Consider the following 17,958-nt stretch of genomic DNA (forward strand, 5'->3'; position numbering starts at 1 on the left):
AAAGGATGTCATATACCTTGCTTATTTCAGTTAGCATTGACAGTATCCTTAACTGGAGGGCAAGTTATTTCATGTGCTATTCTTATTTCATGTGTAATTCCCATATATTTGCAAATATCCCTTTGGAATATGCTATCTGCCTCTGAGTCCACATCTCAGTGAGATATGATCAGCCAGCAGGTCCCAACGATTCCCAAATGTATTTACAAGGACTATATAAGGATACTGCTTTGGCCTGAATATCTGTACTACCATGAAAATGAATGGCCTCAAATTATGGGTAGTGTGTAGGTGGGTTCAGACGCCTTGCCTGAGTAAAATTTCTACAAAATTTGGATTCTGGTAACTGTTCTTTTTCCATATAGTTTTTCCTCTCTTGAAATTCGTCATAAGACTCTAGGCCTTGTGAACTCTAGAGCTGCAAGATCTCCTAGGCCCTCATAGTGCAGAGCAGATTTAGCCTCTCATCCTTCTCTGTAAAAAAGGGTTAAGTTTTGTACAATGTTTGCTGATTACTATTACCAGCAAAGATTGTGTTACCAGTAAAGACAGAAAAATAATCTGAGAACGCATAAGGCCAACACTGCTAGAAAGTGAAGATGTAGATTGAACCACCAATAGCCACAGAAAGAGTAATTACATTAGATCTTTAAAAATTGTTAAGACATGACATTGCTTCACTTTTATTTTATCACATCTATCCTGCTTTTCAGCTCATTATCAGCCCTCAGCATAAGAGAGACAGGAGATCCCATTGCAGATCTCCAGGGAGTCATCCAGTTTGGGTTGGAATTCTTCATTTCGAAAACCCTTGATGAGCTGCACTCCACCTGCCAAAACGCCATGGGATTCAAAGGTTTCTCCTTGCCCACAGAATGGTATAAAAAGTGAAGCAAAAGCTCACAAAGACATTGAGAATTAATCTTCTGTATTTATCAGGAATGGAACCCACGCGTCGAAACTAGAAATGTTAAAAGTAACATATCTGTGTCTGAATAAATCACATGCTTCTATGAACACCACAGACCTACTGTAGCAATATATTAATTGAATCCTGACACTACTGGTGGGAAAGGATTCATTTTCTAAAGCAGTGAATCATTAAGTCACTTCATTTACTGTCTCCAAATACCTCACTTAGCACACACTGGCTTCTCTCTCTCAAAAGTTGGTTTGAATTAGGCCATTACCATGTTATTCGCAATGATGTGGGTCTCTGTTAGTTGCCACAGCCTCAAAAAGAATGCAGAGTTTTTGGTTTTTGATTTATTGAGGACAAAGCAGTGGTTACAATAATTTCTGTGTGGCAAATAAAACTAAAGTTTATTAGTCTCATGAAAAATAGATTCCACAATGTTTAAACAGCATAGAAAACACTATTACGTTTGCTGAAACATTTTCCAAAGCACTATACATTTAATCTCAAGGAAAATCACTGTTCCCTAACATTTTTTTTTTGCATCTATCTACATTGATTCTTAAATTTCTTACCCAATTCAGTTGCAAAGAGAAAATTCCCTTAGTATGTTACACCTCTGTTGTTTTACATCTTTCGCTAGCACTGAAGTGCTACTTAAATAGCTCTTAAATTTCACCACGGAATACAGAACAAGCCTTGTTCTCATGTGCTGTCTTTCACACCTAGCTTTTGCCCACATATGGTGGTTTGTTAAACCACAGTTTTCTGAGCAAGCAGAACATATTAAGAAACGTAAATTGTTCACTCTCAAAGGAACCAGTAATTTAAAATGTCTTACGTGAATGGTTACTTTTATTCAGCAATAAAATTAGAATATTCTGCACACAACCAGCTACAAACTTATTTTTTCTTTCCTACAGTGTTCTAAAATCAACTTCCAGCAATGGAAACAGGTTCCTGCATTAAGTCCTGGTATTAAGTTCCTGCATTAAGTCTATCACAGGTGTAGTACAGAATATAAGACTGTGTATGCATGCTTATGTGCAACATTCATGAAGCAGCGAGACTATGATAGAAATAAAAGTTGTTGTTGTTGTTGTTGCTGTTGCTGTTGTTGTCTGGCAAATATCTTGCTCTGTGAGGAGTGGTTAAAACAAAGTTTCCTGGTTTGGGTATCATGGAGAACTATGGTTAATAAACCACTATATCAATGCTAAATCTAGGCATGCCAAAAAGGAAGCATGCAGGAACACAGCTTGTTTCCCTTTCAATAAACCAGAGGTGGGTGGGGCGCTCTGGCCCACAGGCTAAACCAGGTCTGCCAGGGATTCAAATTCCACAGCCACCTAACTGGCATTTATTTATTACCTGACTTAAGGTTCCAGAGCAGGTCACAACAATTTAAAATTCAAGATTAAAAGCAATTAAAAACAAATTGCAATCACAATAACTGGGTGGGTCATAAATATATACATTTCAAGTGTCATGGGTCAGGGTAAAGAGGTGCATCTGCAGCATAAAGTGAAAAATGTAGAGTAGATATATATGTGATGATAGTATGGGGCAGGTAGATACATGGTTGCCAATAAAAATTGGTAGCCTTAAAGTGCTCTCCTGGTTGTGTATTTGCAGGGGAAAGCACCCACTGGCTTCCCAAAGGAACTCCCTCGGATACATAATGTCTGCACAAAGCGCCCTGAATGAGGGAGTTCTGCACAAGGAACCCCCTTGTGCATCTAATCACTGCAAATAGTGGGGACTTCAAAGCAACCAATCACCTGACATCATTGTGATATCAGATGATTAATGGGCATTTGGCAGACAAGGATCATGAATTAGCCATACTACTTCTAAGACTGGGAAATAAAACTTTGCTGTTGTTTTACTAGTTTTTAAACTATCCCCTCACCCTTTCAATGCATGCTTATGGGGAGAGTGGGATTCATTTTTGTGTTCATCCCACATTCCATGACCTTTCTACTTATGACAGACTGGGACAGACCTGAGCTGGAATAACTCAGTCGGTAGAGCATGAGACTCTTAATCTCAGGCTTGTGGGTTCGAGCCCTGCGTTTAGCAAAAGATTCCTACATTGCAGGGGATTGGACTAGATGACCGTCATGGTCCATTCCAACTCTACAATTCTATGAAATACTGGGCTCCATCAAGTACCTACCAAAGTGTTGCCAGCAAACAACTTACCATATTGGCTTGAATATAAGCCTCACTTTTTTTTCCAAATTCTGACAGTGAAGAGTTAATGTGTGGCTTAAATTCACTACCTTACCAAAATTGGCTTTGACATTATCGCTGCTGAAACAGACATGGTAAAATGTAGCGGGTGTGAGTGCCTGCAGAATTTTAAGGGAGTCTTATATTCAGGTATTGTCTTTTTTTCTCTCTTGAATTTTAAAGATGTGGCTTATATTTGGGTGCGGCTTTTATTTGGGCCAATACGGTATTAATTAATTAGCCAGGCTACCATCTCCTAACAAGGAAAAATAAGACGACAGTGGACTACAACTGATGCCCTTCTATTCACTGAAAGGCTTTGATCCATGAAAAGAAGAGGGGTGCCAATTTTTGCTTGTATCCCTTTGTTCTGAAGCCCCACACCACCCTCCCCACTGTTCTATCCAGAGCTGATTTTCAAGGGGCACTTGGTGGGAGTGTACATCAGCAAAAACGACCTGCACTCCACTTCTGTTAGTGAAAGCATCCACTGAATCAAAAGCTCTTCCATGAGTTAAAGAGCACCAGTTGCATGCTCTGAAATAGGTCTAATAGGAAATTAAACCAAATGCAATATAAGCACTTCCTTCCACCCAATCTCTTAGCAATGGTTAAGAGAACACCACCCTACTGACTTAAGAGACTATAAGTGAAAGAGGGGATCATATTGGCCTGGTATAGAAATGAGTCATTACCCACTTTATTCTCAAGTACTGTATAAGAAAATTATACTTAGACCTGTAACAAGACCTGTAGAAAGCACTTAAAGAATTAAACTAAGGCACATTACACTTTTTCCCCACTACAAAAATCTGTGGTTATACCTAATGCACAACTACCACTTCTGCTCTAGAAACATGTTAAAAACACAGTCCCAGAAATTTAACTCTTCTTTAATCTATCATCAAATAAGGAAAACCCACTTCCTCTCTAAGGTAAAATTTTAAATGCATTACCTCACCTTTTCAATGTTAAACTGCACCAATCTAAGGCCTTTGCAAAATATAATGGGACACTAAGGGCCAGAATTTGATCTGTTCTGAACTAATGTAAATCTGGAATAATTCCAGTATAAATCACTGAAGATATACACAAGAATAATAGGCATTAATCTTGGAATGAATTTCTTGTAAGCATGCCAAGAGAGTAAATTAGTCCCTTCAAAATCTGCCTGTAAATAGACACTCACTTCTTTCCTTGGAGTGATCTTAAGACACACTATCATTCAAAAACACATACTGTACAACTAAAGCAATTTCCAAAGTTACATGATTAATGCGGTCCTCAAAATCACGCATGAAACTATGATTCAGTCAAGAAAGGTGCCTAGTTCTACCATCCTCTGCAAACTTCACCTCTGCAAGTTCTATACCCAGCCAAAAATAAGGGAAGGAAATCAGTAGGGACAAATGGCAATGTCTCTAAAGAGATTGCAAGGCTGAAAGGGCAGCAATGCGTACTTTATTGCCTCTCCAAAGTAGAAAACAGATGAAAGTACATTGTGAAGTACTAAAGTGCTGTTATTTTGCCTTTTCCAATTCTTATTTTATCCCACCTACTTCTTGATGATTGGCATGCAAAAAATAATAATGTTCACCTTGAAAATATATTACGTAGATTACATTCAATCAAAGAATTTCAGCTTCCCTTTTCAGAACATTTTACAATTCGCCAATAAGCACTCGTTTTTACTGAAACACTTACATTTTTGGTTAAGATGCAAATGTTTAATTTGTTCCAACTACCAAATATGAAACTTCTGGCATAGTTCTCCTTTCTCCTTCATGTAAGTCAGGCATCCCCAAACTTGGCCCTCCAGCTGTTTTGGGACCACAATTCCCATCATCCCTGACTACTGGTCCTGTTAGCAATGGATGATGAGAGTTGTAGTCCGAAAACAGCTGGAGGGCCAGGTTTGGGGATGCCTGATGTAAGTTAAGCAAACACGAGGATTTAGTAGCACAGGAAGCTGCTTTATACCAAGTCAGAGCAATGACTGGCAGTGGCTCTCCAGGGTTTTAAGCAGGGGGATTTCCTAGCCATACGTGGAGATACCAGGAATTGAACCAGAGACCTTCGGCATGCAAAGCAGATGCACTAACTCTTTTGACTGCTATCAACTGATTTGTTTGCTTTAAAGACAATCTATTATAATGTAACACATAGAGAGAAATACATTGATACCAACTTTCAGTAACTGGTGTCATATATTTTTCCAGCACAATGTATTAATAGTTAGGCCGCATAATTTAGCAACAAAAGTGGGTAGATCTGACCTCTGCTTCCAACTATCCACCCAAAGTGGTTCACAGTTAAAAGCTGGATAGCAGACAATGCCCTTGCCTTTCCTTCACTGCTGTCTCGATACTCCCTGCATCTGGCACTATTTAAACCTGGAAGAAACAGGCATCTATCTATTACTTATGTTAATCTCTAGAGCACCTTGAACATTAACTGGCTAAAGTAATATGTGGCATACACAGAACTGTGTCATAGGCAAGCCCAGCACTGCCTCCTTGCTGCTGCCCTTCCTACTTGAAGATGCTACCACTTGTTTCCAATTCCTCTTGTCCACAGTGATAACACATCCTCCTCCCTCTCCCTCCTGTTTGTGAATAGGTCCCGCTAGCTCATTTGCGGATAGTGGACTTTGGTAAGGTGGAGGGACAGGAAAACGGCAGAAAGGATCTGGGAACATGGATAAATTTCTGGAACAACAATGGGATATCAGGTCTGCCCAAAGCATGACGGACAAAAGCAACAATCAGGAGAAAGAAAGACATAACATCTTACAAGGACAGGAAGAAACACCACGGACAGAATAATTGCCACACATAGGATGAACAAGGATATAGTTTGAGTTCTTCACTTGCAGTTTTATATATCATTTAATGTGTCAACACGAATAGAAGCTATTAGTATTGCAGTTGCTGTATAAGGGATTATTATTATGACTGGAATGCAACTGAAACTAGTAAGATTTTGGAAGGCAGAAATAAAGAAAATCATCAAATCTAGCACGCACTTTAACTAAATTATGTAATTCAGTATTCAAATGATTGGTATTAATAACTGTATTATAAATTGGTATTGTTATAATGAGGCTATTACTGGACTGTAATTGAAAACTAATAAAATTTGTTACCAAGAGAAAGGATCTGGGAACACCTCTCTCCCATAGCAAGGGCATAAAAACCTGCAACTGGTCAGATCAGACACAAAGCTGAAAGGACTGTGCAGACTCAGTTCAGTGCAGACGTTGGAATGCTTACAGTGCAATTCCATATTTCAGAGTAAACATTTAAGTTCTACTTTGTTCAATGGGAACTATTCATTAGCAAGTATGTTTAGGATTGCAGCCCTAAGTCCTACTGAAAATCAATGGGACTGCAAATAAGGTTATTTCAACAATCAACAAAATTGTTAAGAACCTGATCCATATAAAGAGGTTGTCATGCTCCTTTTTTTAAAAAAAAAATGTCATTATGCTATTAATCACCAAGCATTATGTTGCTTTCCGCTGAACTGCTAAAACTAATGCCAACATTAAATACATTCCTTTAGTGCAATCATTATTCCATGAACAAATCAGCTCAGCATAAACAGTTTGCAATGTATTCCATTTAAGATTTAAAATTGCTACATAAAATAACACACACTAATTAGGGCTCCAATACATCTGCAAATACATCCCCATGACCCATCAAGACAGCTGCACTCTTGTGGGACAATGACATTTATGAATTCCTGACAAATGCATGCGATCCGGAGCTAAAGCATTATCGGTTGAGAGGATCCAGCTACAGAATGCTCTCCCCTAGGAACTCAACCACTTGGAATTTAAGCAACTTTAGGGCATATGGCAAAACCTTCCTCTTTGATAAAATGTTATCCAGCAAGAGAAATAAATTTAAATTTTAAGAAGATTCTATACATTCTTTCCCAAGGGCAGCTTCCTAAAACCAATAAAAGGAAATACACCCAAGATTTAGTAGAGCCTACAAAGCAAGTAAATACGTGGAAATTGAACTATGTAAGCACTGCAGGAAATGACAGATTGACATGATTCAGCTTTTAATGTATGGAACAACTGCACGTTATGGCTAAGCAAGTGACAAGAAAATTAAGCTATCAAGTCAAGGAATCTTTATTTAGAATTTATTTATTTTTTATTTTAATAGTCTTCCTTCTCAAATGCATATTGAGCCAAAAAAAAAAGTCTTCTTTAGAAGAACATTTTTTTAAAAAATAAAGCAAGGCAGCATATATTTTTTGGCTGAATTGCTATAAAATACCACAGGTTTATTGATAAGTTCATCATTTTAGAATGTTATGGGTTTTTGGACAGCAGAATCCATGTACAGTCGTCCCCATGTTTGCAGATGAAGACCTACAACAGACTCCACACATTTTAAAACCCTGATCTAAATCACACATAGAATGTTCCTGCACAGAGGCAGCTCACCACTGCAGACATTCACTCACCCTAAGGCTTGTGGGCAGCTGTACACAGAATGGGGACAATATGCCAGAGGAGCAAGATTTGATAATATACTCCCCATCCCAGATATGCTTACGTGCAATTGCGGTTAACCCCTGAATAGTGCTCCTGATTCCCCTTATTGTGATTAACACTGCTGCCAAAGTCATGGGAATTCACTATTAGGCTCAAAAGCAAACAGGGGGGGAGAGTTTGAACCATTCCCATACATTCAATCCATGTATTTAGTGCTTAAAGGCAAAGGGACCCCTGACCATTAGGTCCAGTCATGACCGACTCTGGGATTGCAGCGCTCATCTCGCATTATTGGCCGAGGGAGCCGGCATACAGCTTCCAGGTCATGTGGCCAGCATGACTAAGCTGCTTCTCGTGAACCAGAGCAGCACACGGAAACGCTGTTTACCTTCCTGCCGGCACTTTAACGTGCTTTTGAACTGCTGGGTTGGCAGGAACTGGGACCAAGCAACAGGAGCTCACCCCGCCGCGGGGAAACTGCCAACCTTCTGATCGGCAAGCCCTAGGCTCTGTGGTTTAACCCACAGCACCACCCGCGTCCCAAACAGAATGCAATAGTACCTCAAAAATAAAAGAGAAATATATATGTAAGTATTATTAAAATGCTATCAATCTTAGCACTACAGTCATACTAACTTTGCTTAACTTTTACATGCAAATGAAGGCTAAATGTATAGCTTAAATTGGTGCATCCCATACCGGTTGACGTTAAAGATTTCTTTGAAAAATTACATAACCAAAGTGTGTTAATGTTTTAAGGGTCCTTGGGACTTTTTTCTTTCACATTGCTTTTATGATACACAATTCCTTCACTTTTTCAAGCCAAGTTATATTCTTGCAAAATTCATTTTTTACATGTGTTTCAGATTTTGTTTGTTTGTAAAGACTTAAGCATGTAATTATACTCTGAATTGTTCCCTCCTCCTTCTTTAATTTTGTTCACTTTCTGTTGCTGATTTTGTTTGTTTTTCTTTTCGTGGATCATATTTTGTTCCCCTCTGAGTTACCCATTGCAAATTTACAATAATTATTTGAAGCAATTTTTTTCTTTTATTACCGTAGCGAATTAATTCTTTTCCTTTATAGTTGAACTTCTGATGAAGTTCTCTTTTTTTCCTCTGGAAGCATCTTCCTACTTTCATGCCTCATAGCATGCTAAAAAAAAGTAGAGCCATCTTAGAAGTTTAAGCTTGAAAAAGATTAGGTCTAATTTTGAACAGTCCTCCCATTATTTCTAGTAATCTGACTACATTGATAAGAAAATGAAATCTTTAAATACAGACATAATAGGCTTGCTTCTAATGTCACTTTGTGCACTCGCTTAAATATAGCCTTAAATCATTGATAACATATGTTTTCCCACAGCAAAAGGATGGGCAAGACTCAGTCCTAGTATTATACATTTTAACATGCCAAGGTATTGGGGGCATTGCATTTCTTGCTCTTATGAGCTATGCAGATATAACAACTTAGATGCATTTTGTACTTATTTGCATTCATGTTCCCTTCCTTTCTTCACTCATGAAGCTCAAAACAACATGCAAGGGGTTCCCAAACCATCTCCCAACTTGGTACTGACAGTGCCCAGTCCTGTTTCACTTCAGCAAGTGACTTTCTTTGCCCCTAAGCAACACAACCAGAATAAAAATTCTATACAGCATTGATTTGGATTATATCCAACTGAGTCATACTCAAGAGTACACTCAATGAAATTCAAAGACAAATCCACTGATTTCAAGAAGTCTACCTGGAGTATGACGTCACTGGGTATCACCCTTTATCTCAGCAACTAAAATATTGCCCCTTCTTACATTCTTATAATAACAATTTTAATAATTTTATTATTTGTACCCCACCTATCTAACTTGGTTGCTCCAGCCACTCTGAAACAACACAGGGGGGGAAATAGCATTTTAAAAGCTGGCTGGGGCAGAGGAGAAAAGATACAGGGATGAAGGAATTCAGCTGCCTGGTGTAATGACTTGAGGCAGACTGGTTCCAGAGCTGTAGGCACAGAAAGCATTCCCCTCCCCATAAATGGGAACCACACACCCTTCATGTGTTAGGAACTGATAAATGTGTTTTGCAACATGCAGGTTACTTTCTCTTCCAAAACATCTATGTTGCTGCAAATGGACATACTAGTTTAGCTGATTGCTTTTTAAATAAAAAAATTCCTTCCAGCAGCACCTTAAAGACCAACTAAGTTTTTTTTATTTTGGTATGAGCTTTCGTGTGCATGCACACTTCTTCAGATACGTTGCTACTCTTGTCCTCCTGACAGCAATGCTTACTCTGAAAGCTTTTACCAAAGAACTTGGGAGAAGGAATCAGTGGTTTGCCATAAAGTATGCATTTTGCTTATTATTACAATGTCTACAACAACTTCCATCACTGTTTACTAGGTCAACATATTAAAACATATCGAAAGCAAATTGAACAACTGGAGATGGATGTTACAGAAGTACTCATTTCATTTGGAACTTGATCCAGGTCTGTGCTCCAACATCATAACTACATGCAATTTACTAAGTTTAGTAACAGAACAGAGAAATGAGGACTTGAGAAATGTCACATTTAGCACTCACAACACATATACAATCAATGAGTCTTATGGCACTAATGTGGCATAAGTTTTTCTGCCCACTTCTTCAGATGCAGGAAGCATCATAGTAGGTATACTGTATACAGGAGAAGGTTGTAAGGTTGGATTGCAATGATTGGCATGCTAGTTAGCTGAAATCTGTAAGGTTTCTGCAGGTCCACCTCACTTGGGAACAATCACTCTCTTTCCTAAACTTTGTGGTTGAGGAACTGTCACTAACAATAATGGGATGACCTGCAGGCAACTGAAAACCAAAGCAAACCACTGTCATATCTACAGGTCACAAAGCATGTGTGACCCTCCCCCGCCCATTTTTAAAGATTATTTTCCCCAGCACTTGAGTATTTTTCTGCAAAACATTAGGCTTGAAAAATAAAGAGATAAGAAGCCATCTACTGTATTTAGAAAACAAGTACACACTCTCACTGCTTGTCCATACGGTCCTCTTTCAGTCATTTTTAATATATAGATCACAAGAACCTCCAGTCCACATGCCTAGTTAGTCCCTCCACACCTCCCGATTTGGCCAGGAGTGCCATTTTGGCCAAGCCACACCTACCTGCCCTGCAAGTGTGAAGCAGGTAAAGAAAGACATGGCAGTGTCAAATGGGGTTTGAAGGTGATCAATGACACCTGAAAAACTGTGCACAGCACTTTGCCAACAATCAGGATCTGCAGCACTTTACAATCAGATGACTGATTGGTCAAAACCAAGTCATCTGATGACATCGTGACATCATGTGATTGGATGGATGGCCCTTTCCACTTGGATGGCACTTTCCACCTGTAAACCATGCCTGCGAGTGCTGGGGGAAATAAACCTCTGTGACACAGACCAGACCCTGTTTTACACCTCTGATCTGGTTATACTCTTACCATCTTTTTTCTTCTTCTGTACTGCATACTAAGACTTTACTATGACAACAATATGATTCATGAACAAGTAGAAAAATGTGGCATAAAGTATTATGATATGATAGCTGTCAGGGGGACTTCCAACAGGAAGCCTCCCCCCATCATCCTGACCAGCACTTCGCCCAGCGACAGCACTAGCAGTGGGTCAGGGGGAAGCAGAATGGAGGAGAGAAGGCTCGGCGAGGCACCAGAGCCCTGGCAACGCTCTGGGGAACAGACGGGTGGAGGAAGGGCTCAGCAAGGCATCAGAGCCCCTGCACCACTCTGACCAACAAGTGGAGGGGGGACGGCTCAGGGAGACGTTGGAGCCCAGGCACTGCCCGAGCCAGCCAGGGGAAGAAGGGGCACCCTCCTTCCGGTGCCCAAATTGAGGTGCACACCCAAACACAGGGCGTAGGGGCGGCGTTTCGGGGTGCCCAGGTTATTATGCTGGCCCCGAAGCCAACGGGTGCCATTGCCGGGTTCTGAGAGTGACTAGGAGGTCATGTTTTCTGCTATCTCTGCACTGTAAATAGCATGCACAATAAAACCTTTAAAGACACAACGGACTGGAGCGTCTTTACTCGGGAGTAGCCGCAACAACTCCCTGACAATAGCCTTATAAAAATTAGCCAAATTTTAACTAAGTTCATGCCAATTAACTACTTACTGTAATTTTCCACAAGGTTCTTGACACAATGCTACGTATTTGCTATCTTATATACTCAAAAGTTGATTTATAGTCAAAAGCTGACTTAAAGTCAAATGTTGATTAACTATAAAACAAAAGTACAGTTTTTTTAAAAAAAAAATATGTTGGTGCAGAAGTTTAAACCTATGAACTAATCAGATTTATTCTCCAACAGGGAAATACAATAAATAAATAAATAAATAATATGGAAGTGGATTTGGAGATATTACATCTCTTATCAGGGTAAAGGGCAACATGGAAGCCATATGCATAAATCAACTTTTACAAAACCTTTACAAATTTAAGATATATTATACTATAAAATACAAAGAAGGGGCTTAAGCTGGTACCTGAAGTTCTCAAAGGCAGCTGGGTGGGGGAGAGAGAGAGCTTGGGAACCAGAAATCCAAAAGGAGTTATTTGTCATGAAATGAAGTGAATTTATAACTTCCTAAATACATGTTCAAAAAAGAGAAGAGATTGCTTTCATTTACATTCTTATTATTACAAAGATAAATCCTATCATTGGCATGAATCCAAATGTTACTCTCTAAGGTTGTACATACCATGGAATAATTTGTCCAAATGTCAGTTGTAATTTTCAAAATCCCCTTCTTACTATAGATTCTTAAACATCTGTAACAAATACTTGTTTTGAGAGTGCTTTACATTTGTGGCATTTGACCTTTTGCCGTATGCACCACAAAATTCAAGTTTCAAATACCATGCAAGCAGGAAATATGATCATTCCAGCAGTAGCCATCTGCATGGTCCAATATCAAATATTAGTTCTGGGTTGCACAAAGTCATGTGTTACAAATCTGTTTCTGCAGCTTCTATAATTAGTTGTAATTTGCTGCTTCTAAAATGTGTTTCTTATGGGACATCTGGCCTTGAAACGTCTACCTTTTGCATGGAAAAAATACTTAGTGTTCTGAATATTTTAAATACATAAATATATGTGTGCTTGTGTCACTGCATGGGTGGCATAATTGGACCAGACTTCTTAAACAGAGATTTATACTGTATCATTATGCTGAAATACTAAATAATCTAAATGTATGCAAATGATGTTTCAGATGTAGTCAGATTTTTCCATGCTAATTATTAAACACGAGCCTGTTAAGGAGATTAGAGCATTGTATGCAGTAGCACTGGTAAAGGTAAAGGGACCCCTGACCATTAGGTCCTGTCGTGACCGACTCTGGGGTTGCGGCGCTCATCTTGTGTTATTGGCTGAGGGAGCCGGCGTACAGCTTCCAGGTCATGTGGCCAGCATGACAAAGCCGCTTCCGGCGAACCAGAGCAGCACACGGAAACGCCGTTTACCTTCCCACTTGCACTTTATCTACTTGCACTTTGACATGCTTTCGAACTGCTAGGTTGGCAGGAGCTGGGACCAAGCAATGGGAGCTCACCCCGTCGCAGGGATTCGAATCGCCGACCTTCTGATCGGCAAGTCCTAGGCTCTGTGGTTTAACCCACAGCGCCACCTGCGTCCCTTAGTAGCACTGGTACTTTGTAGACAATCCAAATACAAAATGAATAAAATGTACACATATATAGTACGTATAGATGTATTTATTTAGTAGCGATCCTAATTTTTAGGAGAATATAATGGAGTAAAGAGGTTTAATAAACCAATTGTTTAAGTACACAATCAACTAGATGTCAGATTGATTCTAGATGCTGAGAGTTAGTTTCAAAGCCTAGGTGTAGAATATTTGAAGAATAGTAATTTCAACTGCCTTCTAAAAATTAGTGGCAACAGCTGAGAATGTTGCCCTGAGATTATAGAACCATCTCCCACAAGAAATTGCCAAATCTAGCAGCACAGTCCATTTCAGGGACTTAAAAATATTTTCATTCAGATTAATTTTTGACCACTAAATATACCAGTTATAGCTGTAATCACTGCTTGTCATTGCTGCTTCAAATGGTTACTTTTTATTTCACTGGGGTTTGTTTGTTTTTGCAATATCTATGTATCTAACACAGAAACAGGTAGTGTATAAAACATACTTGGACACAATTACAGTATATCAATCCAGTAAGAAATTCATGTGTCACTGAAGATCCTGCAACAACCTAATGGTGTTTTTCTATCTGCCACAATGTATAAGTGAATAGCATGATTTTAAAAAAAAGATTCAAACTGTTTCTGGCTTAACCCATCCCTTTGCTTTCTTTGTTTGATTAGTCAGATTTCCACATGAAGTGGCTCCAGAGGTGTTACTTCCCGGAAATACTGGAATTTTATAAGCCTTTCCAGTTGGTTGCTATTGTAGAGCTTGCTGCATGGAAGGAATGCAAGTCTTTGTGCAAGACTTTAAGCACCTGAATGCTTGCACTTTTTGTCTTATCACTGCATCAAGTTCAGAAAACTCCCCGGGGGGGGGGGGGGAACCACCACTATGAGTGAATGAACATTTATTTATATTTATATTATCTGTCTTGAGACTATTGCTTTGAAAGGCAGAGTAAAAATGTTCTAAGTAAATCTGTGTGGAAAGCTAATCTTCAAAGACAAAGGTATTTTTCAGTGCATGTGAGGGATAAGAGTGTTTTGGGGTTGTGCTCCTAACAGTGTCTGCTCAAAGGCAGAGCATGAAAGTAATGGCCTTTCTCCATTAGTTCTTAGCATCTGTTTTTTAGTGGTGTACCACCTTGAAACTCAATGTTAGCAGTTTTTTATCTTCCATAATCAGGGGGTGGGGAGATAATTAATGTAATCAAAGCTAGTGGCCACTGTTACATCTTATGATGGTGAATTCCAGAGATTAATGGCAAGTCTGCGCAGGGGGGAAATGAGAGGTGCGGGGAGGAGGGGGTAGACATTCCATTGCACGAGCCGAATTCCTTCTGCTGATGGGACAAGTTAGTTGGATACCACCCAGCATCTCTGGGATGCTTACAAGCAGGGAATGAAGCCAAGAGTCTTCCCTCCACTGCCCCACTCCATGTCTTGCATTCAGAGATGTACTGTGTCTCAACACAAAGCTTTCCTTTACTGTTGTGGGATACAAAAATGGATTGTGTGGGCAGAACAGGTAGAAGGAGCAGCTTTGCATAGTAGAACTGAAGAAAGGTATTAGGGGAAAGGTACGTTCCCATTTTCGGAATGTACCAAAGACCTCTGATCTTAAACTTCATTAAATAAACACAATTTTGTGCATTACTGGTTTAAACCAACCTCACGTGTTGCTCCACTCCTTGGCCACCTTCTTTCATAATCAGTATTATTTTTTATTTATTTTTTATTTATTATTTATTTATTTATTTATTTATTTAAAAATCCAGTAATATTTGCTTACCATTGTGCAAAAGCACATATTCATAAGTTTAGCAGCTAGGAGAAAGTAAAACCTGGTGTACTACTCAACACCAGAATCTATTTCACTATACTGGAAGCCGCCCAGAGTGGCTGGGACAACCCAGACAGATGGGCAGGGTACAAAAAAAATAATGTTGTTGTTGTTGTTCCATCTCAACATCCCTTCTGCACATTCAACATCTTAATGATGGGAAAGTATAAAAAAGGGGGGAAAGGAAAAAACTCAACTACAAAGATCCATTCCAGGATGACAAAGAAGAAAAGTGAAATAAAAATTAAAATCAAAATGTAAATGTGGTAAGTGCACTGGTATGAAAATATTGAAGCACAATAATAAAAAACTACCGGTACTAGTTTCCCTACTTCACTTCCTCATTTTGGAAGGATGTCAGTACTCAACTCCAGCAATGAGATCCAGATTTTTAGTTAACAGAAAACTGGAACAATTATAGCTAGTCCAAAAGATTGCTACAGCAAGAAAAACATTTCACCTTCTTCAAAGAATCAGTGAAATCAACAAGAAACTGAGCTTCCAATCACAACTTGACAGCAATAGAAAGTGACTTTCAGGAGGAAACCCCATAAGGATAAGGTGAGCATCATGGTAGCCTTTTGCTAGGGAAACTAACCATGTATCCAAGTTCCTGCAAAATCCATTAAGTTCATATATATTGTCTTTTTAAAGATTTCATGTTGTTTTCTTACCTGGACTCCATCCTTCAGCTTCAAAATGCACTCCATTGTATTTATTGTAATCACAACTGGCTCGGAACCAAGCTTTGTCCATGGTACGTGGATGCGCAGTTCATGAATGTGTCCGCTTAAAAATGTGAATGGTAGTTTCAGCTCCTTGAAAACAAAAGTCATATCAAATTACCAAGCTAGCAATTAAAAGCAAAATGAAATAAAATGAGCAGCTTGAGCATATAGTTACAGTTATCCAAATTCAATTTAACAAGTTTTTCTGCTGCAAGCTGTCTGACATAAATTTTGGTGCATTTCAAAATAGTTTCCCGGATAATGGGGAACTACCTCATTCATTTAAGGTGCTACACCCAATATGCCAGCAAGTTTGGAAAACTCAGCAATGGCCAGAGGATTGGAGAAGATCAGTCTACATCCCAATTCCAAAGAAGGGCAGTGCCAAAGAATGCTGCAACTACCGCACAATTGCGCTCATTTCACACGCTAGCAAGGTTATGCTTAAAATTCTACAAGGCAGGCTTAGGCAGTATGTGGACCGAGAACTCCCAGAAGTGCAAGCTGGATTTCGAAAGGGCAGAGGAACCAGAGACCAAATAGCAAACATGCGCTGGATTATGGAGAAAGCTAGAGAGTTCCAGAAAAACGTCTACTTCTGCTTCATTGACTATGCATAAGCCTTTGACTGTGTCGACCACAGCAAACTATGGCAAGTTCTTAAAGAAATGGGAGTGCCTGATCACCTCATCTGTCTCCTGAGAAATCTCTATGTGGGACAAGAAGCTACAGTTAGAACTGGATATGGAACAACTGATTGGTTCAAAATTGGGAAAGGAGTACGACAAGGTTGTATATTGTCTCCCTGCTTATTTAACTTATATGCAGAATTCATCATGCGAAAGGCTGGACTAGATGAATCCCAAGCCGGAATTAAGATTGCTGGAAGAAATATCAACAACCTCAGATATGCAGATGACACAACCTTGATGGCAGAAAGCGAGGAGGAATTAAAGAACCTTTTAATGAGGGTGAAAGAGGAGAGCGCAAAATATGGTCTGAAGCTCAACATCAAAAAAACCAAGATCATGGCCACTGGTCCCATCACCTCCTGGCAAATAGAAGGGGAAGAAATGGAGGCAGTGAGAGATTTTACTTTCATGGGCTCCTTGATCACTGCAGATGGTGACAGCAGTCACGAAATTAAAAGACGCCTGCTTCTTGGGAGAAAAGCAATGACAAACCTAGACAGCATCTTAAAAAGCAGAGACATCACCTTGCCGACAAAGGTCCGTATAGTTAAAGCTATGGTTTTCCCAGTAGTGATGTATGGAAGTGAGAGCTGGACCATAAAGAAGGCTGATCGCCGAAGAATTGATGCTTTTGAATTATGGTGCTGGAGGAGACTCTTGAGAGTCCCATGGACTGCAAGAAGATCAAACCTATCCATTCTTAAGGAAATCAGCCCTGAGTGCTCCCTGGAAGGACAGATCGTGAAGCTGAGGCTCCAATACTTTGGCCACCTCATGAGAAGAGAAGAATCCTTGGAAAAGACCCTGATGTTGGGAAAGATTGAGGGCACTAGGAGAAGGGGACGACAGAGGACAAGATGGTTGAACAGTGTTCTCGAAGCTACGAACATGAGTTTGACCAAACTGCGGGAGGCAGTGCAAGACAGGAGTGCCTGGCGTGCTATGGTTCATGGGGTCACGAAGAGTCGGACACGACTAAACGACTAAACAACAACAACAACAACAACCTCATTCATATAAATAAACCAAGAACATAATCAATGTGTGTCAGGTTGTATCTATTCTGACACATCACACACACTGCATTAATTCATTTGCCTTTTATTCAGTTCTAAGCTTGAAGACTCATTGAAAAAACAAGCACAACTTATAAAACATAAAATCCATAAACTATATAGTTAACCCAAACTTCTAATAATAAAAATAATAATTTATTATTTATACCCCGCCCATCCGGCTGAGTTTCCCCAGCCACTCTGGGTGGCTCCCAACAGATTAAAAACAGAATAAAACATCAAACATTAAAAACTTCCCTA

At 39.5% G+C, this 17,958-nt stretch overlaps 1 protein-coding gene across 8 annotated transcripts in view; it reads right to left on the minus strand.

Annotated features, from left to right (window-relative positions):
• The window catches only part of VPS13B (vacuolar protein sorting 13 homolog B), a 358,159-nt gene that overhangs the window by 332,044 nt on the left and 8,157 nt on the right, over positions 1-17,958 (minus strand). For all 8 annotated transcript variants that reach the window (XR_004693247.2, XM_035126123.2, XM_035126121.2 and 5 more), the window contains exon 3: positions 15,897-16,040. Coding sequence is in view for 7 of the 8 variants with exons in the window: in XM_035126123.2 (XP_034982014.2) it covers positions 15,897-16,040 (144 nt within the window). In the remaining variant the exon portion in view is untranslated. The remainder of the gene's footprint in view (positions 1-15,896; positions 16,041-17,958) is intronic.

This window comes from Zootoca vivipara, chromosome 8 (assembly GCF_963506605.1).
Source record: "Zootoca vivipara chromosome 8, rZooViv1.1, whole genome shotgun sequence".
Taxonomy (NCBI): Eukaryota; Metazoa; Chordata; class Lepidosauria; order Squamata; family Lacertidae; genus Zootoca; species Zootoca vivipara.